General features: G+C 24.6%; 1 protein-coding gene across 1 annotated transcript in view; it reads right to left on the reverse strand.

Annotated features, from left to right (window-relative positions):
• Positions 1 to 10,665, reverse strand: part of LOC112602393 (cathepsin L1) — a 51,976-nt gene extending 41,311 nt beyond the window's left edge. Inside the window, exons 1-3 of the mRNA XM_025350449.1 lie at positions 10,660 to 10,665; positions 8,320 to 8,475; positions 4,880 to 5,029 (exon numbers count right to left, since the gene is read on the reverse strand). Coding sequence (XP_025206234.1) covers positions 4,880 to 5,029; positions 8,320 to 8,475; positions 10,660 to 10,665 — 312 coding nt within the window. The remainder of the gene's footprint in view (positions 1 to 4,879; positions 5,030 to 8,319; positions 8,476 to 10,659) is intronic.
• Between the last annotated feature and the right edge of the window lie 9,008 nt (positions 10,666 to 19,673).

Raw genomic sequence — 19,673 nt, forward strand, 5'->3', positions numbered from 1 at the left:
TATATTTTATAAATTTGGTGATGAAGATAAATAATAATGATGTCTATGGTATTGATACTATTGAATTGGCGGCCAGATCTATTTGAGGGGCTGATTTTGAAAATGAAAATATTATTGAAATTTCAGAGTGTCAGCATCTATAGCCGTCTGGCCATACAGCGGAAACTTGTTTAACCATCACTCGATTTACCGCCACTCTCTGTTATCCGTCATCGGTCACCGTTGAAAAAAAAATAATGATACAATCGAGATCCGCGATAAACTCGTCAAAGTTAAGTTAGGTTAAGTTAAGTTAAAAGTAGAAGTTTAATTGAAAGTGGGCTGTCATTTGAAGATGTTATAGGTGTTAAAGAATTTCGTAAAAATTACAACATAAAAGATGCGATTTTCAATTTTGCCAGAGCATGGATTGATTTGACTGTACCGAACCTGAAGAATGGGTGGAATAATCAATGGTCTGAAATAATACCGCACAAATCTGGAGAAACCGAGACTGTAAGTTTAAAAGAAATCGATAGCTTTAGAATGAACTGAACAGTGAAATATTTCAATGAAAAAAGTAACAGATAGGTTAGAAAGTGATAAGCAGGGTGTAGAATTTGAAATTTTGTATGATGATCAAATATTTTTAATGTCACTATCGTTGAAGAAGAGGATGGTTACAACATTGGAGATTCAATGCTTGACTTAAAACCACCAACTAGCCACTCAGAAACAAAATTAATGTTAACAAAATGCTTTGATTGATTTGAAAAATTATGTATGTATAGGTATAATATAAATAATTTAATAGCTATATAACTATAAAATATATTTGTAATGATAAAATGAAATATAATTTAACGTAATACCATTCAGTCGTTTAATAGTGTAATGCCTTAACCGTTGTTACTAGTTTAAGCTCGACAATATTTATAAGTTGTTTTATCGAAAGTACATATTATAGCAAGCGATAAAATATACGTAAGTTGTCTGATTCGACGCCGTGTGTGTATTTATTTCTATTTATGAGTACCTACATGTTTTTAAGTGCTTAATACTTATTTGGTTGAGATATTTCTCATGTTTTTCATGTTTGAATTTTTTTATTATATAAATGATTTATTTAGGTAAAAATATTTCTCTGGTGGCCTAAAATAATATTTAAAAAATTCCTTGCATCATATCGAATAAGTTTTTTTTTTTTTATAGACAACCCGTCTTAACCAAAACTTTAACTCAGAATACGATAAATAGATTAAAGTGCCTGTGAAAAATCAAATAGTAAAATTAATATTTTAATATTTTTAGGCATGAAAGTGTATTAATAATTATTTTTAAAGGCCTTAGTACATGATTTTATACAGAACTACTGTATACTAGCCCTGCCTTATGGATAAGTAAATCAAAATAAGGGTAGCGTTAATAAATAAATATAAATTTTTACTAATATTTATTAGATATTAAAAAAGAATAGCGTAAAATGTATTTATGTTTCAGTGTGTTAGATGTAAAAACATGGCGAACTTAGTACGACAGTGCCCTGGATTGGTTTCATTCAAATATTGTTTTGTATCAAGTGATTTTATTTAATAGTTATTAATTTTTTTTTATTTATTATAATACATTTATTGTTGAAATTCAAATAAATAACTAATAAGTTAATAAATTATAATATTTATACGTCTGTTTCTAGCAAATTAAAGTATACTAATCAAAGTAATAATTTAAAATGAGTATATTATACCTTACACGCAAGTGAACTTTTTTGGTGTATTTTGAGCATTAAATTCATAAAAATTCACAAAATTAAAAATACGAGTATACAAAGTAAGCCAATTAATCTCAAAATCTTCTACAAATAACTTATAATGGTATACGTTTATAATTTAATGGTCAATAGTATCAGAAACCTTAAAAATAATTTTTCAAGGAACAAGGTAATAAAGATTATATGTATGTGCACGCATGAATGCGTGACATATTGAATTCAGCATATAGTTTACCGGCATAAATGAATAAATTTGTCACGATTTTGTAGGTATTAATGAATAACATTTATCTACTCAGACTTGTATATAAACTTCAACCTGTCACATGTATAGTAAGTCTATACAGTAATGCAATAAATGTATGGTTGAAAGAGTATATATAGAGATGGGATTTTATAAGTGAATAACATTTTCCCAGACTCGTGTATAAATTTTACCCTTCGAATACAGTAAGCCCGTATGATACTCAGGATTTTTAAAACGTATTGACACGCATTTTATAAACCTACTTACCTAGCTAAAGTTTTAAACACTATTTTTCTCTCACTACCCTAGATATTTCACCAGAACATTTCAGTTTATTTAACAATATACTATTTTAACATTTTTTTTTTTTTTTTATCTTTCTGTATCAATGTCTTAATATTAAAAATGTAAGTATATACTTATTTAGATCAAATGGAAATACAAAAGAATTTATAATACCTATATGTATATTATTTAAAAAATCAAAGTTAAGTACCATACACTTGTTTTATATAAAACACTACCCACCCGGGCATGGCAGAAACCTACGGGTGCCCACTAAACATTCTACCAAATAAGCGTCCGAACTATAGGCCTTCGAGCCTACTCCCGGACATATACGCCATACGAAAAAAAAATATAACTCACTAATTTTTTTAATCATCTATATTTGAAATTTAAACCCAAACAATTAAATTTGTCATCTGCAGACGTGTGTTTAATACATATAATAATATTATACCATCTATATCATTGGTTCCCAACCTCTTCTATTCTACGCCTTCTTTGTAGATTTTCAAAAATCTCGCGCCCCTTCTATAAATTAAAAAAAATCGATCACCTTTTTTCGTATACTTTACAAATAAACTATACAATATTCGGAAAAGCTATTTATTTTTTTTTGATGATAATTTATCGGTTATTCGTTATTGATACCCGATAACGGATGAAAGGAACCAGTCAATTAATTTTATTTTCTCTACGTTTTAAAATAAAAATTGTATTTCATAGTAATTGCTTACGCCTCCACAGCAATGTGTAAACGCCCCCCAAGGGAGACGCGTCTATCAGTTTGAAAACCAATGATTTATATATTATGATTATAACTCATAAATGCCATACATTCAGTTTATTATGGACAATAAATTGTCAATTTTAAATTATAATTAGAAAAATTAACATTTATAGATATTGGTTACTTATTAATGTCTAATTTAATTGAAATTGTCATGAAAATATTTAAAAAATATATATTTTAATATAAATACTAACAATTATACTTATTTACTAATAATAAAAATAATTTGTTAAAGTTTTAAGCGACCATAACAAAATAATAGATTACATTAAAAAAACATCCTGTTGGTTAATGGTTAATGGTTAATCCATTAGTTCATATAAATTCAATTTTAATTTACTCAACTAAAACCCCATGGGAAGTTTTTAAGTAGCAATGAATGTACCTTCTTACCTTACGGCTTACATTTTCATTATCCACAACTGAGTAAAAACCTTTAACATTTAACTCTTTAAGTAGTATAAGATATTACATTACTCATTACCAATTTATACGTATTAATCGTTTATTAAGTAGATAGAAAATATTTATAAAACTTTTTAGATTAACTAAATAACTTATACATTTTTTTTTTTCATTTAATTATTGTTAATGATTATTATTATTTTTAAATAAGCTAGGACCAGTTGGTCTTACCTTATTGGTTAGGACAAGTTTCGATTATATATATATATATAAGTGTGAATTCATTAATAACTTAGATAATGCTTATTTTTCATTTATTTACAAATAGTAAGTTAAAATAATAACAATTTTGTTAGTTTGAAAAACATTTTAGAGACATTTTAAAAGTAAAATAGCAGATTGTAGAATAATACTACAATTGTTAGATCTGCTAACATTTGAATTATATTTATTACAGGTATAATGCAATAGCTATGCAAACTAATGTACGAGATTTTATTTACTAAAATTCGAGCTTTATATTATTTAAGAACTTGTGTTTCAAAATTTCTATAGTTAATGTAGGTAATAATTCTATTAATTGTAACTATAGCTAAAATAAACTGTTGTTACAGAATATTTCAATGATATCAAAGATATATTTATGTAGGTAGGTACTGTATTTATATTATTTTATAAATGTACAATTTAATAGTGTTATTTTTAAATTTGCGAAATTAGATTATTTATTACTAGTGCAGTTACTATACTAGTAACATGTTATATTTAAAAAATAACTATATTGAAATTAATTTATTAATATTAAAAATATTTATGACTTAATTTGACTCATACAAAACATGAATTTTTAGTGATCTTAAGCGCTTACATTTTCAGGCCTTAATTATAATGATATACCATAAATACTATATAACTCACAAATCCTTACATTTTTGCAAAAAGTGTTTGTAAACAAAAATCAAACCTTCAGTGAATATTCATTTTAAATTTCTAAGGAATAAATTTTTAATAAATGCTCATTAAATTGTACACAGTTTCTAAGAATATTAAATAAATTGTTGGATATGTTTAAACGAATAGGTACTATTACAACTATATTACAACCAAGTTCACGAATGTTAAATAAAAAAAATAAAATAAAAATATGAAAAATAGATTTATCTATACTTTCATATTTTGTATAAACAAATTAATATTAAAAATTTGATGATTATGATTTTTTCGGGAATAATTAATAATCCATAATCTATCATTATAGATTATACTTATAGTATAAATGTTGTTTAACAAATTTTTCTTATTAAAATTACTTTAAAATATTATAATCGTTTCAAATTATCATTTAAAAAAAATTTACTCAAAATATCAAAATTATTATTTTAGATTGAATATTGTTTACCATGTCAGCTAAATGATTCAAATCCAGTGTGTAATTGTGTTTTCCACTTTTGGCCTCTTCGTTGTGTCTATTAATATGATGGAAGTTCTCTTCCCACGCTGAGCGATGGTGGTATTCATTATTTCTTATGTATGTTTTATTATGTTCCACCTATAAAATATAATAAATATTTATCAAATAAATATTATCTGCTAATTATTTAAAGTTATAAATTATAACTATAAGTTACGTAGAGGAGTATAATTAATTTGTACTGAATAACCATAGAATAAATTTGACGGGTGAGTCATAAATTAACACTTCTTGTATATTGTATTAGATATGACATAAACTAGTTTTACATAATTTGTAGTTTTGAAAATATAGTTAGTGTATAGATGGCCAAATTCGGCATGAAAAAGCAAACAATTTTGATACACGGTATATGTTCATCTATCTGCTATCTGGTAGTAAAATTGTTTGTTAAAGATGAAAAAAAAATAGTTTTTAAAATTAGAACAGAGTGACACGAAAACCACATTTTAAATTCGGAAAATTGGTTTTACGTGAAAATTTCCATTCTTTCAAAACATTATTCTTTTTATTTCTGTTACTTTAAAGATTACTTAACTACTACTTGGAATACTTTTTTTTACTTCCGAAATACTTTCTAGATCCAATTAGCTAACAGAAACTAACCCCGGTTTTAAAATCAAATTTTTAATTAATAAAGTTTTTACTGCCCCAAAAGGTGATGACTAACGAAAAAATAAAAACACCTTATCTAAAAGATCAATACATCTTTGCTCCACTAAGAATCTAAGATATTTAAATTGACAAAATGTTAGTTAATTCAATTAAAATAAATTCTCAATAACCTAATATATAATTCAGATGGAATTAAGCATTAAGTTATTGAGGTGTTGACAAAATACCTATATTATAATCACTACATTAATAGTATTATTTTATTAGAGCTATATTTTAACACTTCTTTTATACTGACAAACGTCAAACATAATATTGTTAAATAAGCTTACAGTTTAATTAAAGACTCCAAATATGAAAACAATATATTTTACAAGGAATAAGACAATTAAATTTAAAAAATGAATTATACATTTTATATGCCAAGTGTTTTTTTCCTCAACTAGACAAATATGAAAATAATTATTAAACAAAATAATTCAGCTATTCTATTGTTATTATAAGTTTGAAATAAACGCTAAATCATCATACGAGACCCGGTTTTTTAGTTCGGTCGGTCGATTTTACACTGCGTTAAATTATATCAATTATTGAATTCTGATGTTTTCGTTACTAAAAGGTTAAAAAAATTGAATACTATACGAATAATTCATATTCAACATAAAATGCATACCTAAAATAACAAGTTTCTAAAAGATTGTATAAAAATTAATTTTTTAAAAGATTATGAAATCTGTTATAGTATTTGTATCAATAATAATTGGAATAATTGAATCATATGCAATAATTTTTTTTTTTTTTTTTTTTTAATACTAAATTCTAGTTAAATAGATTTTTCTAGTATTTTAGATTCTGAGCGGGGCAATGATTGTATTGGTTTTACAATGATATAAGTTTTAATTTATCTAATAGTCATCTTAAGAGCAATAAAAACATTGAAATTTGAACGTAATTTTTGATATAAAATTTGTTGTATCTGTACACGGAGGAAGGAGATTAAAACTAAAAGAAATTGAAATACTATACAATATAATCAACAAAATAGGTAAATGTTTAATTTATAAAAATAATAATTTATTCTAACCTAATATTTGAAACATTTAAAATTCTCAATTTTTTTTTTTTTTTTTTTTTTTTGATAATATTAAAGTAATAAGATTTAATTTAATTTTGGATAATAAGTGAATGCTATTTTTTAGTGTTAAAAATTCAAAGTTTGAAGTAGATACTTAAACAATAAAAATTTCTATTTTTTTTTCATGTTGATAAAAAAATGTTATGCTTAGTTAATAAGTTAAAAATTATAATATAAACTTTCTTATTAATTTTACTTATTTTAATAAAATAATATCAAAAAACAAAAAAAAATATTTGTACAATTTTTTTATGAGAGTTTGAAATTAAAATATTAACAAAATTTTTAATAACCATGAATATGTGTACATAATCGATTATTTAATCAAAAATTCACAATATTTTCTACAGTAAGTCAGTACTTGTTGACTTAAAAATTAATAATATAATAAATGGAAAATTAATTTATGTTTTCAACAAAATTTAATTCAACCGCCGACTATATTACTTATAGTATAAAAAAATAATTACTATGGCAAGAATATTAATGTATTATAAAATATAGATAAGTACTTTAAAATATAGGTTGATATATCGTTTCTGATTAGAATCAATTTTTGTATGCAATGATATATCATTTAATTCAAATTTAACAAACCTATTACAGTGACCTACTCTATGAAAGTGATACCTAAGTAAACTCGACACCTATTATACAGAAGTACAGTTATCTACTTGCTCACTTTTTAAAATTAAACATGTAAGCATAATATATGGATATTTTTATTTATAATAAAATCAGCGTATAAATTTAGGCAGTGATTAATATAGACTCAGTTCAAAATTAAAAATATTAAAAATAAATATATTATGGTTTAAAATATAATTAAAAATCAAAAAGTAAAGCTATCAAGTACCAGTTTTTCGTAAGTCAAAATTGTTTTTGTAAGTGTTGTGTTTATCAATTAATTCATTAGCTCATAAATCGAGAGTTAACATAGCCTACATAACAATGATGTTAAGTTTTCGCTGGAATAGAAATTTGTTTAGAGATCCTGGGTCAAATTATTCGAAAATAACAAGATTATTCATAATATTGTTAATTTATGCAAAACCCTTGACTTAACTTTAGGCGATAGATTTATTATCAATTAATCTTCAAATATTCTTAATCCTCGAAGAGACAATAGATATTCGAAATAATTAACATCATCGTTCGAGGAATTAATGTATATATACACATTTAATGAATTGTACACAGATTAATTATCATCGTAATTATTTTATAAATAGATATTCAACGTATAAAGTTTCAGACCAGTCTTATAAAGTATTTACCTTGAGTAAAGAACAACGGTATTCAAATTATTTGTAAATATCTATTCAAATACAAATTTTAAATATTATCAGTATCTTAATATATTAAAAATAATTGAAGTTTTAAAAATGTTTCAAACAAAAATACATATATTAAAATAAGAACATCAAATACACCTCAAAAAAAAAAAAAAATATATCAATGTATTTATCATGTAGAACCATAAATAAATTCATTTATTTGTTAATCATACCGTATTTATTACACACGTTTTCTCAGTGAGTTGCTTATATAAAATTAAAATGAAAAACATTGAATTTATGTTTCTAACGTCAGATCTGTTATCCAGTTATGGACTTACCTTAAAATCGTTCCAGTGCGGATCCAAATGAACGGAATGTTTCGGCTTCGCTCCGCTGGCGGCGTCGAGGAGTATCACGCAACAAATCAGCGGCCAATGTGGAGCTTGCTTGGTACCGTACCTGCAAGTCAAACAAACCACCGTCGACACACATGACTATAAATTACAAACGCGATATGTCATTATTAATACAGTATTTAATACACTTACATCGTCGACTTCCCATTAACTCCCACGCAATATCCGATATCGATAGAACGCTTCAGTATACGATACGGAAAGTTTGGATTTGACCGGCGGCAGTAACAACATGTGTGGGATATCACAGGTCGTCGGTCGAGGTATTCTGCTGAGAGGTTTCAATGTACGTATTGCTTAACTACCGTGCAAAAAATCATGCAAACATACATTTTTGCACACTTCACAAAATCAATGCCGCCGACGACCGGATAGTACGTGCCGCACACTTATGTGTATAATAGAATATATACCTATAAAGGTATAATGCGTTTTCCGCCGTGTTGCTAAACCGTTTCTATACGTTCGAAAGAGGAGCGGCGACAATAAGAATTTCACGATTTGTGGTCTTCATTAATATAGGTCATTTATTACATATTGTACCAGCTACTTGTATTTTTTCTGTTTTTATACGGACGCACAAAGTTTGAACATCTTAATAGGTTCTTAATTTGTTTACATCTAGCGTAAATTCTGAGCGGAGCGATGAGTGTACCTATTGATTTTACAACAATGTGTTTTTTTTTCTGTCTATAATCACCTTTTTTGATAGAAAAAATGTATTGATTTTCAACTTAAGTAAGATTTCTGGTAGAAGATTACTTCGAGGGGTCAAAAGTAAAAAATTCCAAAATATCCGAGAAAATCTATTTTCTTGTTATTTTTTTCTATAAATCACGTTAAAAAGTTATTCGCTGGATCAAATTCTTAAGAATTCAATTTATTACTGCACATGAGTTTTTCTTATATTTTCATAAAAATATTAAAAATATATAACTTAAGTTTTTTTTTTTATATAATATGCATAAGAAGTTAACATTTTGACAAAAATAGTCAAAATCAGGACAATTTAGAAAATGTAATATAATATTCCCCATAAATAAAGTTCATATGAGAACTAAAAATTTAAAAAAAACATACAAACTCAATTAATTTTTACAGATACTGTATTTTTGTATTTCAGATTTTGACTAAATAACATAACATATTTAAACGATGTTGATTACTTAATTACAATTAAAAAATTTTATTACTGGAGACTTATAACTTTTAAAACTATTATGCATTTTATTATGCACAATGATATTTTAAAAATATTATCTATTTATTTATGAACTTATAAGTACTGTTTTATAATATTTAAAATAAGGTGTTATTAACTCCAAAGTTAATAACAATACTAAAATACGATATAACTATAAATTATTTTAATAATATTAAAAAATGCAATATTTTTATTGCAATTATATCAACCTACTGTAATATTTATAGTAAAATAAATCACTTTAATAGAAATATCAAGTATCTATATAGCTCTATAGTATATGATTTATAGTTAATAATTTTAATAAAATATTTGATGAAAAAGATTTAATTTTTAATATAAAATAAGGTCATGTAATATAACATGTTTTTTTTATAAAATTTAACACCAGTAATCCGGTAGATAAAAGTTATATGATTTTATTTTATTTTATTTTGTATTAGGTACTAACTTTAAGTCTTCCAAGGATGATGTACAGTAAGCATTTAAAGCAATATAGACTGCTTGCACTAGTATTACTAACGCTTTAGAGAAACAAAAATCATAATAGAGTATTTACTGCAAAGTTTATTTTACTAATGATAATAAATAATAGTAATATTAATATTTTTATTACGAAAATTATCTTATTATAAATTTAAAATTATTTTAATGAGTAGTACTTTAAAATTTAAAATAAAATAGTCGCTATGTAATAAATATTATATATAGCACAGAATGCATTAAATGCCTTGTCTTCTGTTAATATTCAATAATGCATATTACTAGCACCCACGATTAAAGTTACATTTAATAAAGATATTTCTAATTTATTTTAACATTTTTCAGAAAATTTCTGAAAGTTTTTATTTTATGTGCTTTCGGTTTTGATCCCAGAATAAATTAAAGAATTAATCTAATGTTCGGTTAAAACTTGATTTTACCATTGTTTTATTGTTATGAATATTCTCATAGAAGTAAGTATACTTAGTTAATGTTGGTAGAAATGCAGATTCAAGTTTTGGAAAATCAAATTTAATTTACTTGATAATAATATAGGATACAAAAATGGTTGTTACTTTCATGTTTTACACTTTGTTCAATATTATCTATATTTTATAAAATATTAAAACATTGTCTATCAAATTCAGATCGTTGCTCTGAACATTTAACTTTAACTACATGACAATGAAAGTATGTTGTATAGTTTTGAATGGAATCATTATAGCTTAGAATAGGAGCATTATTACTCGATTGTTTTTGAAGAAAAAGATCTGATATTTTAAATTTTCATTTACAATTATATAACTTATTATTGATTTTAATTAATTTTAAGAAGTATACATCTCGTTACGTGTATTTTAAAATATTAACATAAATTACATTTTCTTAGACAATAACCAATGCGGTTTAAGAGTTATTCAATTGTCAACTTATTGTTAAATATATTAGTACATAAATATTGTAATTTTATATTTTTAAATATATGTAATAATTTAATAAAATGTACAAACTTTTTAAATTTTTAAAATAAATATTTATTTTATAGAATATTTTGTATTTTTGAACTTTTTGGCCAGCTATAAAAACTGAATCCAGTCTTTTTGTTCACCTTTTTTTAAAACGGACTTTTCGTCCGAGATTCACTAAACGTGTCATCGTGAGCTCGTAGCTATATCTTTTATATGATGGTCATACGAGTGATTTAATTAATATAACATATTATAGTTGCTATTTATAAAAATACCTACATAATATGAAAATATCATTTTTTTTTTTAAATAATATTTTCTAATATTATACGAATTTTGAATCAACGAACCCATTATAAGCTGAAATATGTTCTGGATAACATGAAAATTCAAAACTAACTTAATTTGGAATATTAAAAAATATAAGTTGATTTTAAGTTAATGCAGATACAAATAAGTTAAAATTAACTTAACTTTTAATCTATTATAACTCATCAATGCCCAGACTTGTAAAAATGTATTATTTATTAAAATTGAAATAGTTTTTATTCAGTCAATTTTGGTTTAAGAACCATATTTAATTGGTAAAAATGATTTTAAAAAATTTAGTTTATCCGAATTTAGTATCGAAAACATCGGTTATCATTTAAAAAAATATAAGTTGTATTGCGTATGCGCGTACTAAGAGGGTTAAAAATTTGAAATGTATTTATAATATATACCACTACCTTGTAAAAATAAATCGATTTATTTCAATATAATCCGGCTGAGAAATTCAGTATTTCCCAAATTGGCAAACACTTGTTTTATATTATTAAATTTTTATTTTTAATAAAATTTATATAATAATTAAGTAATATGTAATATTTTCAAAATATTTAGATTAATATTAACCTATTTACCTATTTACCTATTTTCATTATTCTACAGTAAAAATAGTTGTGGTCCAAAAATATAATTATTTTAAAGAAGCAAACATTTTAAATTATTATTTTAATGTTTGATTATTATAAATATTGTAATTATAATGTAAAATTAAATGATAGTTAAATGTAAAAAATAAAGGCATTTTCAATGTGTTTACTACTGTAACAACAATAAAATTACGGTACTTTATAAAAGCTTATAAAATTAAATATAACATACCTACATACATTTTATTTCTTTTAAACAATTAATAAAACTTTTAAAATTAATGTTTTAAATGTGTTTAAATACATTTTTTGAAACAATATGTTTTAAACATAACAACTTTAATTATAATCAGGTTTAATATTATATTTTGTTATTAAACTATAATTGTTTAAAGTTCAAAACACGGGTTCCACCAACACAGATTTATGCCAATTTGTATTCAACGTTGAAACATTGAAGTGCATATATTTAACATAATTCTTAATTTAAAATTTCAGTTTGTCTTCTGTTTTTCTGCTCAGGCAGTCGGAATTTTAACTGGCAGGACATATTTACAATCATCCATAAGTAAGAATAGACCATAATTTGCTAAACTTATTTTTGCCAAAATATAATTTTTTTCAAACATAACCAATGAATTTATTAAGCCATAGTCTAAAGTCTAACAAATGCTAAAAACTGATTTTCTTTATTAATGATACATCTGAAAAAACACTCTTAATACTTCTCAGAATTTTATGAAATTTTTGTATCTTTATGATCAGTAAATAATTATTTGTGTTATCGGACTAGATTAATAATTCCCTGGTGGAAAATTTGTTGAGCTGGTCTCAACAGTGCTTGCTGCTTGGTTATGGATGAATGGTGAAATTAGTTCAAGAAAGGTTGAGTTGTAAAATATGTTGTGATACTTATGTTTAATATGATTTATGATTATATGAATAATAAATAATTACCCTTGTCCTTTACCAAATATTTTTTTATTCCAATTTTAAGCGTTACATAAAAGTCAAAATGTATTTTCTATGTGAATTGTAAACTTTTAAATTATTTGGATACCTACCTATGTGTTTTTCTTAAAAAAATATCAATATATTATGTTAAGTATTTTTCAAATGTTTACTATAATAACAAAAAGTGGTACTAATATTAATATGAAATTAATTTAAAATTATTAGATTTTTTTTTTTATTTTAAATATTTTTATTTACTATACAAAATATTTTGTGTTTTTATAAATACAATATCATTAACGTGATGAGATTTGTTTTCATAATTCTATTATAATAATATAGCCTAGACAATAATATAAAAATGTATTCATTTTTAATACTTATAATATTAATAAACACGAAATTATATTTTTGGAGACTGCAGTTAAGACTTATAAATTAGGCCAATGATGTACATATTATTAGGTTAGTGTGCATTATATTTATGCATAATAATTTAGCATACCTAATAATTATACTTAATTTATACATACTTCACACAAGTAGTTTATTGTTTGTATTATCATACTATTCATATAAGACTAATATTTCCCTGGTGGAAAATTTATTAAGCTAGCTTAGACAGTCCTCATTGAATAAAACTGTTTAATGAATTAATCCTAGTGATTTTTAGTAATTTTAGTAATTGCTTATTTCGATATAATATGCATATCAAATAATTAAGCTCCTTCCCAAATGTTTTAGTAATTAGTTTTATTTTTATTAGTCAGCCTAAGTAATGAAATCGTCAATCTGTACAACTCTATTACCCATTTTCTTCACATACCACTTTTTAAATAATAATATTTTGAGTGAAACGAGGTCATTGCTTTTAAGATTTTATTTTTCATTTATTTTTTGTTTTTTTTACAAGAAGAATAATTATGCTTCCAATTATCAAGTTAAGAAATATTTTTCAGTAGTCCAATTTATCTAGTTAAAGAGAGTTTATTTTTCGAAATACAAATAAACCGCAATACATAAAGTAAATTTTCGTAGTAATTTTGTTTATAAGAAATTAAAGTACAAATATTTCATACGTCTACAATGAAATTGGATATTTCTACGAGGTTTTATAAAATTTCATTTATTTTGTTATATTTCAACTAACTCTATTCGTAAAGAACTTAAACAGTAGTTGCGTTATTTTATAAGTCTATGATAGATATGTAAAATTATTAATTTAAAACATCATCTTTAATTTTCAACTTTTATAGGTAAGTATTTAAAGTTTTCAATTTATTAGAACTTTTGATAATATCAATACACTTTTATTATATTTATATAGACTGTCTTAAGTATTTCTTAACGTCAAATAAAAGTATTGTATTTTATAAATGTTTTCCTAGATTAAAAATTTTAAAAAAATTTGTAAACAAAACCTGTTCTAACACTCAAAATAGTTGTTTTTCCAATTTCTAAACATTAAATTTTAAATATTTTTCTATTGAAACATAAGTATTCAAGCTAATTAATTCAAAGTCCTTTAAAGATTTTTCGTATTCGTGTTGAATGACAGTTTTTAATTTTAATTAATGCTTGATAAAACAAGCTTCTGCCATTGCTTATATTATTATAACGCAAATAAATGTTTAAAAATTACATACAAAAGTTAGTAATTTACTAAATTATTTATAATAGAAATTTCAAACTTACATTCAAAATGCCTAAAAAACAAAGTGTATGTGAAACAAACAATTCTGGTTGGAAGTATTTTAAACAGAAAAGAAGAAATCTTCGATACTTATACTCAAAAAATATTGGGTCCTTCACACGTTTGCTGGAAAAATATTTCAAATGACTTAAATAATGTTGTTTCATCAAAATATATATATACTATTGTAAAACAAAATCGATTCAATATTTTAAAACAACTAAATTTTTCTGAAAATGTTTGTCAAATTGAAAAAAACCCCGATACAATTATAAGTGATTTATCTGATAATGATGAAAATAAATCACAGACTTTGGAGTTCAATATAACTTTATCAGCACAAGAATGGAAACTTGTATATGATTCCGAAAGAAGGGCTTATAAAAGAAATGATAGAAATAATGGGGTTCGAGAGTACGATGTCTTGATTCCTTTTCAGTAGACGAATATTATTAATGACCATTTTTTTGAACAAACTAAAAAAGCTTGTAAGATGGTATATAAGTATGCAAAAATATATGCAATGGGAAATATTTACCTAAAAATGTCTGGTCGCTGTGGTGTTTGTCAAAGTATCTTTAAAGGCTTAATACAAAATCCTCCCGAACCAGATTCACGTGTCATAATACAATGTTCTTACGTTGGATTATTTGAATATTGCACAAGTGGTCTAAAAAGACGTATTATTGGTAAAAAAAGAGATGAATATTCTAACAAACTAATTCAACAAAATATGTCAGCTTCTTTCATTCAAAAAATGTAATCTAAAAAAGTCACGAACTATGGTGATCCTGAACCCAGCAGTTTACCTTCACTTAATGCTCTTAGAGTATTAAAATATCAAAAGCGTCAAAAAGATAAATTACATCAAGATTCTATAATGGCTTTGGCTCTAGTTAAAGGAATTGCGCCGTTCAATCAAATTATTCAAGACATTGGTTATGATCGATTTTTTTTGCACTATTGGACGTCAACCGAAATTAACACTTATAGAATATATACAAAGCAAAATAAAGTACCTAGAGTTTCGATTGACGCAACAGGTGGACTTACGAGAAAACTAAACATGATATCTGGTAGAGAATCATCGCCAATTTTTCTATATGAAATAAGTGTTATGGACTTTAAGAACAAATGTCAGTTTACTGCAGCACACATATTATCCGAGCGGTACGACAGTAACTCTATCAGTTATTGGCTTACTGAGTGGTCAAGGACTAATATAGTTTTACCAAAAATAGTAGTTACAGACCATTCTTTGGCTCTAATGATGGCTGTAGTAAAAGCATTTACTCAATATTCTTCTCTATCAAAATACTTAGCTGTGTGTTCGTCGTTAAAATTGAAAGAATCGTTTGAAATACCTACTTGTATGCTTCGTAATGATTTTAACCACATAATGCATCTTATAAGTAGTTGGTCTGAAATTAAGTCTTGTAAATTTCGAATAAAAAACTTTTATTTAAGATCCATTGGTTTGTTGATCGCAAGTACAGATTTCGACGACATTAAATATATATTACGGAATATATATATAGTAGCTTTAAGTGAAGAACACGGATTGAATTCTAATGGAGTACCTAATCCATGTCAAAATGCTAAAAATTATTTAAAAAAAAGGATAAGTACACATAATATTATGATAGATATTAATGAAATCAATATATTACAAACTGATGATAATGCAGCTATAACAAGTGAGTTCATTGATGACATTATCATAATACCAGAAAATATAACTCAAAATAACATATTTAAAGAAATGCAGTCTGTTTACAATAATTGTCTGGACAAATGTAACGATGTCACAAGCCACGGAGATGATTTAAATGCATTTCATAACGAAAGTATTTCAAAAAAACTTTTAAATGTTTGCAAACTATTGCCATGTTGGTCAGCAGTCATGATGCCTATTTTTAAATACGGAGACATTACTGAATCTAGTTCAACTTCCGAAAGCATCTTTAATGAATTAAAAAATAGAGTATTTCAACACAAAACATTGCCACTTAGAATTGATGAGTTTGTGCAAGATCATATCAGTTACATCACAGGATCTATGAATATAATAGGAGCTAAACTGAAGCAAAATGATCCAAACAAAAATAAAAGAAAAGAGATAAAAGACGAATTACACAACACCATCAAAATTGAAAAAAATCATTTGAAAATAATATAGATAAAATTAATTTGATTGAAGATAATAACACTTCTCTTATAGAAGAATGTTTTAAAAATATTAATCAAGAGTTTGAAAACGATTTTACTTCAATTTCTCTTATTAAAGACAATATTAACGAGGTTGAAAATTGAAAAGGTCTAGCAGAACCGAAAAAAAAAAATTAAGCGAGGAAATTATTTGGAAAAAGATTCAACTTTGTTATATTATAATGAGAAAAGCAACACAAAATCGCCAATAGTTGGTATTTTGAGAAATGATAGTACAACGGATTTGAGAAGCATCAAAATTAATAATTTGGCATACGTATACACTTACAAACACGAGTGCTTTTGATACTATATTTCAAATATTATGTTGTTCATTTGTTGACAGTGTAAAATACTCTGAATTTATTTTATCAAATACATTTTCAAAACTTTATGAGCTAGTTGCTCATTCTATAAGAGATGAAGTTAACGTCCAGTCATACAAAAAGAGAGCAATAATTTTAACAGATATTTTTTTGAGCAACGCACAGGGAAAAAAACCACAACAATTAGCGGAAGGTCTTATACCTATTGATTGTGCTTGTACAGCTAACTTTATGTTTCAAAGTTTATTTATTGATTTTCCATCGTTGAAAGAGCATCGTTTTTGTAAAAATTGTGATTTTCAAAGGGAAATCAAAGAAAAAACAATTATGGCAAACTTACCAACAGACAGACAACTTAACGTTTCTTCAGGATGTAATAAATAATAGATTTTCAAATGAGTTACAAAAATGTGAGTTTTGTAATTTAATTACATCAAAAAGTGACTACACAGTAGAAAATCATATATTTATTGAAATTATTTCACCGTCTTCTGATAATCACAGGAGTGTTCAACATTTTGATTTAACTTTAACATTATCCGAAATACCTCATAAAATCTATATATTAAAAGATACTTATACACTACGTGGAGCTGTGAGCTTTCTAGCTCCATTGACTAAATTTAAAAATGCTATTGGACACTATGTTGGATATTGTTGGAGAGAATCTGTTGATAAATGGGAAAAATATGATGATTTACAAAGATCAATAAAAACAGTTAGATCATCATCCACTGCAAAAGATTGCCAATTTTTAATTTATACCTTATAAGATACCTATTATATATTTATATTTAATATTATGTTTATATTCGTGATCCTACTTAGTAATAACATAGCAGTTATACACATAGTTATTCCCAAGTTTAAATTGTTATTTTTAAATTACTTTTACAAAATATATTTTAATTTAGGTATTTATTTGTTTATTTTGTTTATTTAATAAATTTATTGATTTATTTTGTGAATGTTAATACCTAAATACTATTATGTTACATTTTTTTTTCAATTTTATAATATATTTCCAAATAGTTTTAAACATGTCTATTGATTTGCCAAAATAAAATTTAAAAAAAATATGTTTATAATATCAACATTAAAACTTAATTGAAACAGATTAATACACAAAGTATTTATTTAAAATGCTTTGTCAGATTTATTAGGTACCTAACTAGTTATCTGAATTTATGTTGGATTTTACGGAAGTCCCATTCTAAGACTTCAATATTGTCAGAGTTGGACATCATTCAAATAAAATTTTATTTAAATAGTTATTTAGATGATATTTTAGTCGAATAAACAATTATTTGAATGATTATTTCACAATTACTCAACTAATTTTTAAAAATAACTATTCAATTAATATTTAGTCATTTTATCTTAGTTGATATATGGACTATATAGTTGGTATTTTTGTAATTAAAATGTTTACGTATTAAAAAACAATAGTTAGCATTGTATTTTAAGTTCACAATTCTAAATCTTTTTGTATTTGAAATAAATAGAAAAGTACTCTAAATGAAATAAATATAGAACTATCTAAAGAAATAATTAGAAAAAAAAGAAATCGAATATACTGATTTGTATATTGTATTAGCATTGTGTTTGAAAATTATTTGAATAATTTTTTATTGTCTGAATAATTAATTGATTCAATATAACTTAATTTATAAATTAATTAATTTTGAAAAACTAGGTATTTTGAAATTTTTATTATTTTTTTTTTTTTTTTCAAAATTTAAGATAAGTAATAAAAAAAATATAAGGATTATTACACTTCAGTATACACATTTTAATTTAATCTCCTGTATATAATATTATAAACTACAAAACCTATAAGTATAGGTATTATTGGTCATGCATTTTTTTTCTTTACTCAAACAAGGATAAAATTTCATAGGTAACTCGTGCTAATTTCATAAGTATTAAATATGTACAAAATAATTATTATTTAAGTTATATAAGTAGTTAGGTACCAAGGTGAGTTTTTTAGAATTTTTACAAGAAGATTTCCAGTTTTATCTATCACTGGTCTAATAGACATTAACGATATTTTTCCATATCAGAAAATCATATGTAGAAATGAATTTAATTTGAGCCATAAAGCTATTAGTGGAATAAAGCATAAGTCTGAAACTAGAAAAAAAATACATTTTCTTTTTTTACGTAATAATTATAAAAATTTAAAACTTAGATAAAAGTTATTAAACCCCAAAACAACGAGATTTAACTGGAATGTACCTAAGGATCATCTTTGCCTCATTATATTGAAGATTTTTAGACAAAAATTTGGGGGCTGGACTCAAATTAATACATACTCAGCACCCCCTGTATGAAATGCGAATAACTCTGGAAGGGATAAAGTACTAACGACGGGATGTAAAGCACTGACGACGCACAAACGATCGCCCTGGGTTTGAATCCAAAATTCAAAATGGGGGGTGCCAGCGACATGGACCTCACTATAACAAAATGCCTGAAAGATTTTTCTATCGCTTTTGTAGAAACTTTAAAAATTATTTCATT

The sequence above is a fragment of the Melanaphis sacchari genome, unplaced genomic scaffold, assembly GCF_002803265.2.
Source record: "Melanaphis sacchari strain LSU unplaced genomic scaffold, SCAv2.0 Contig87_pilon_pilon, whole genome shotgun sequence".
Lineage (NCBI taxonomy): Eukaryota > Metazoa > Arthropoda > Insecta > Hemiptera > Aphididae > Melanaphis > Melanaphis sacchari.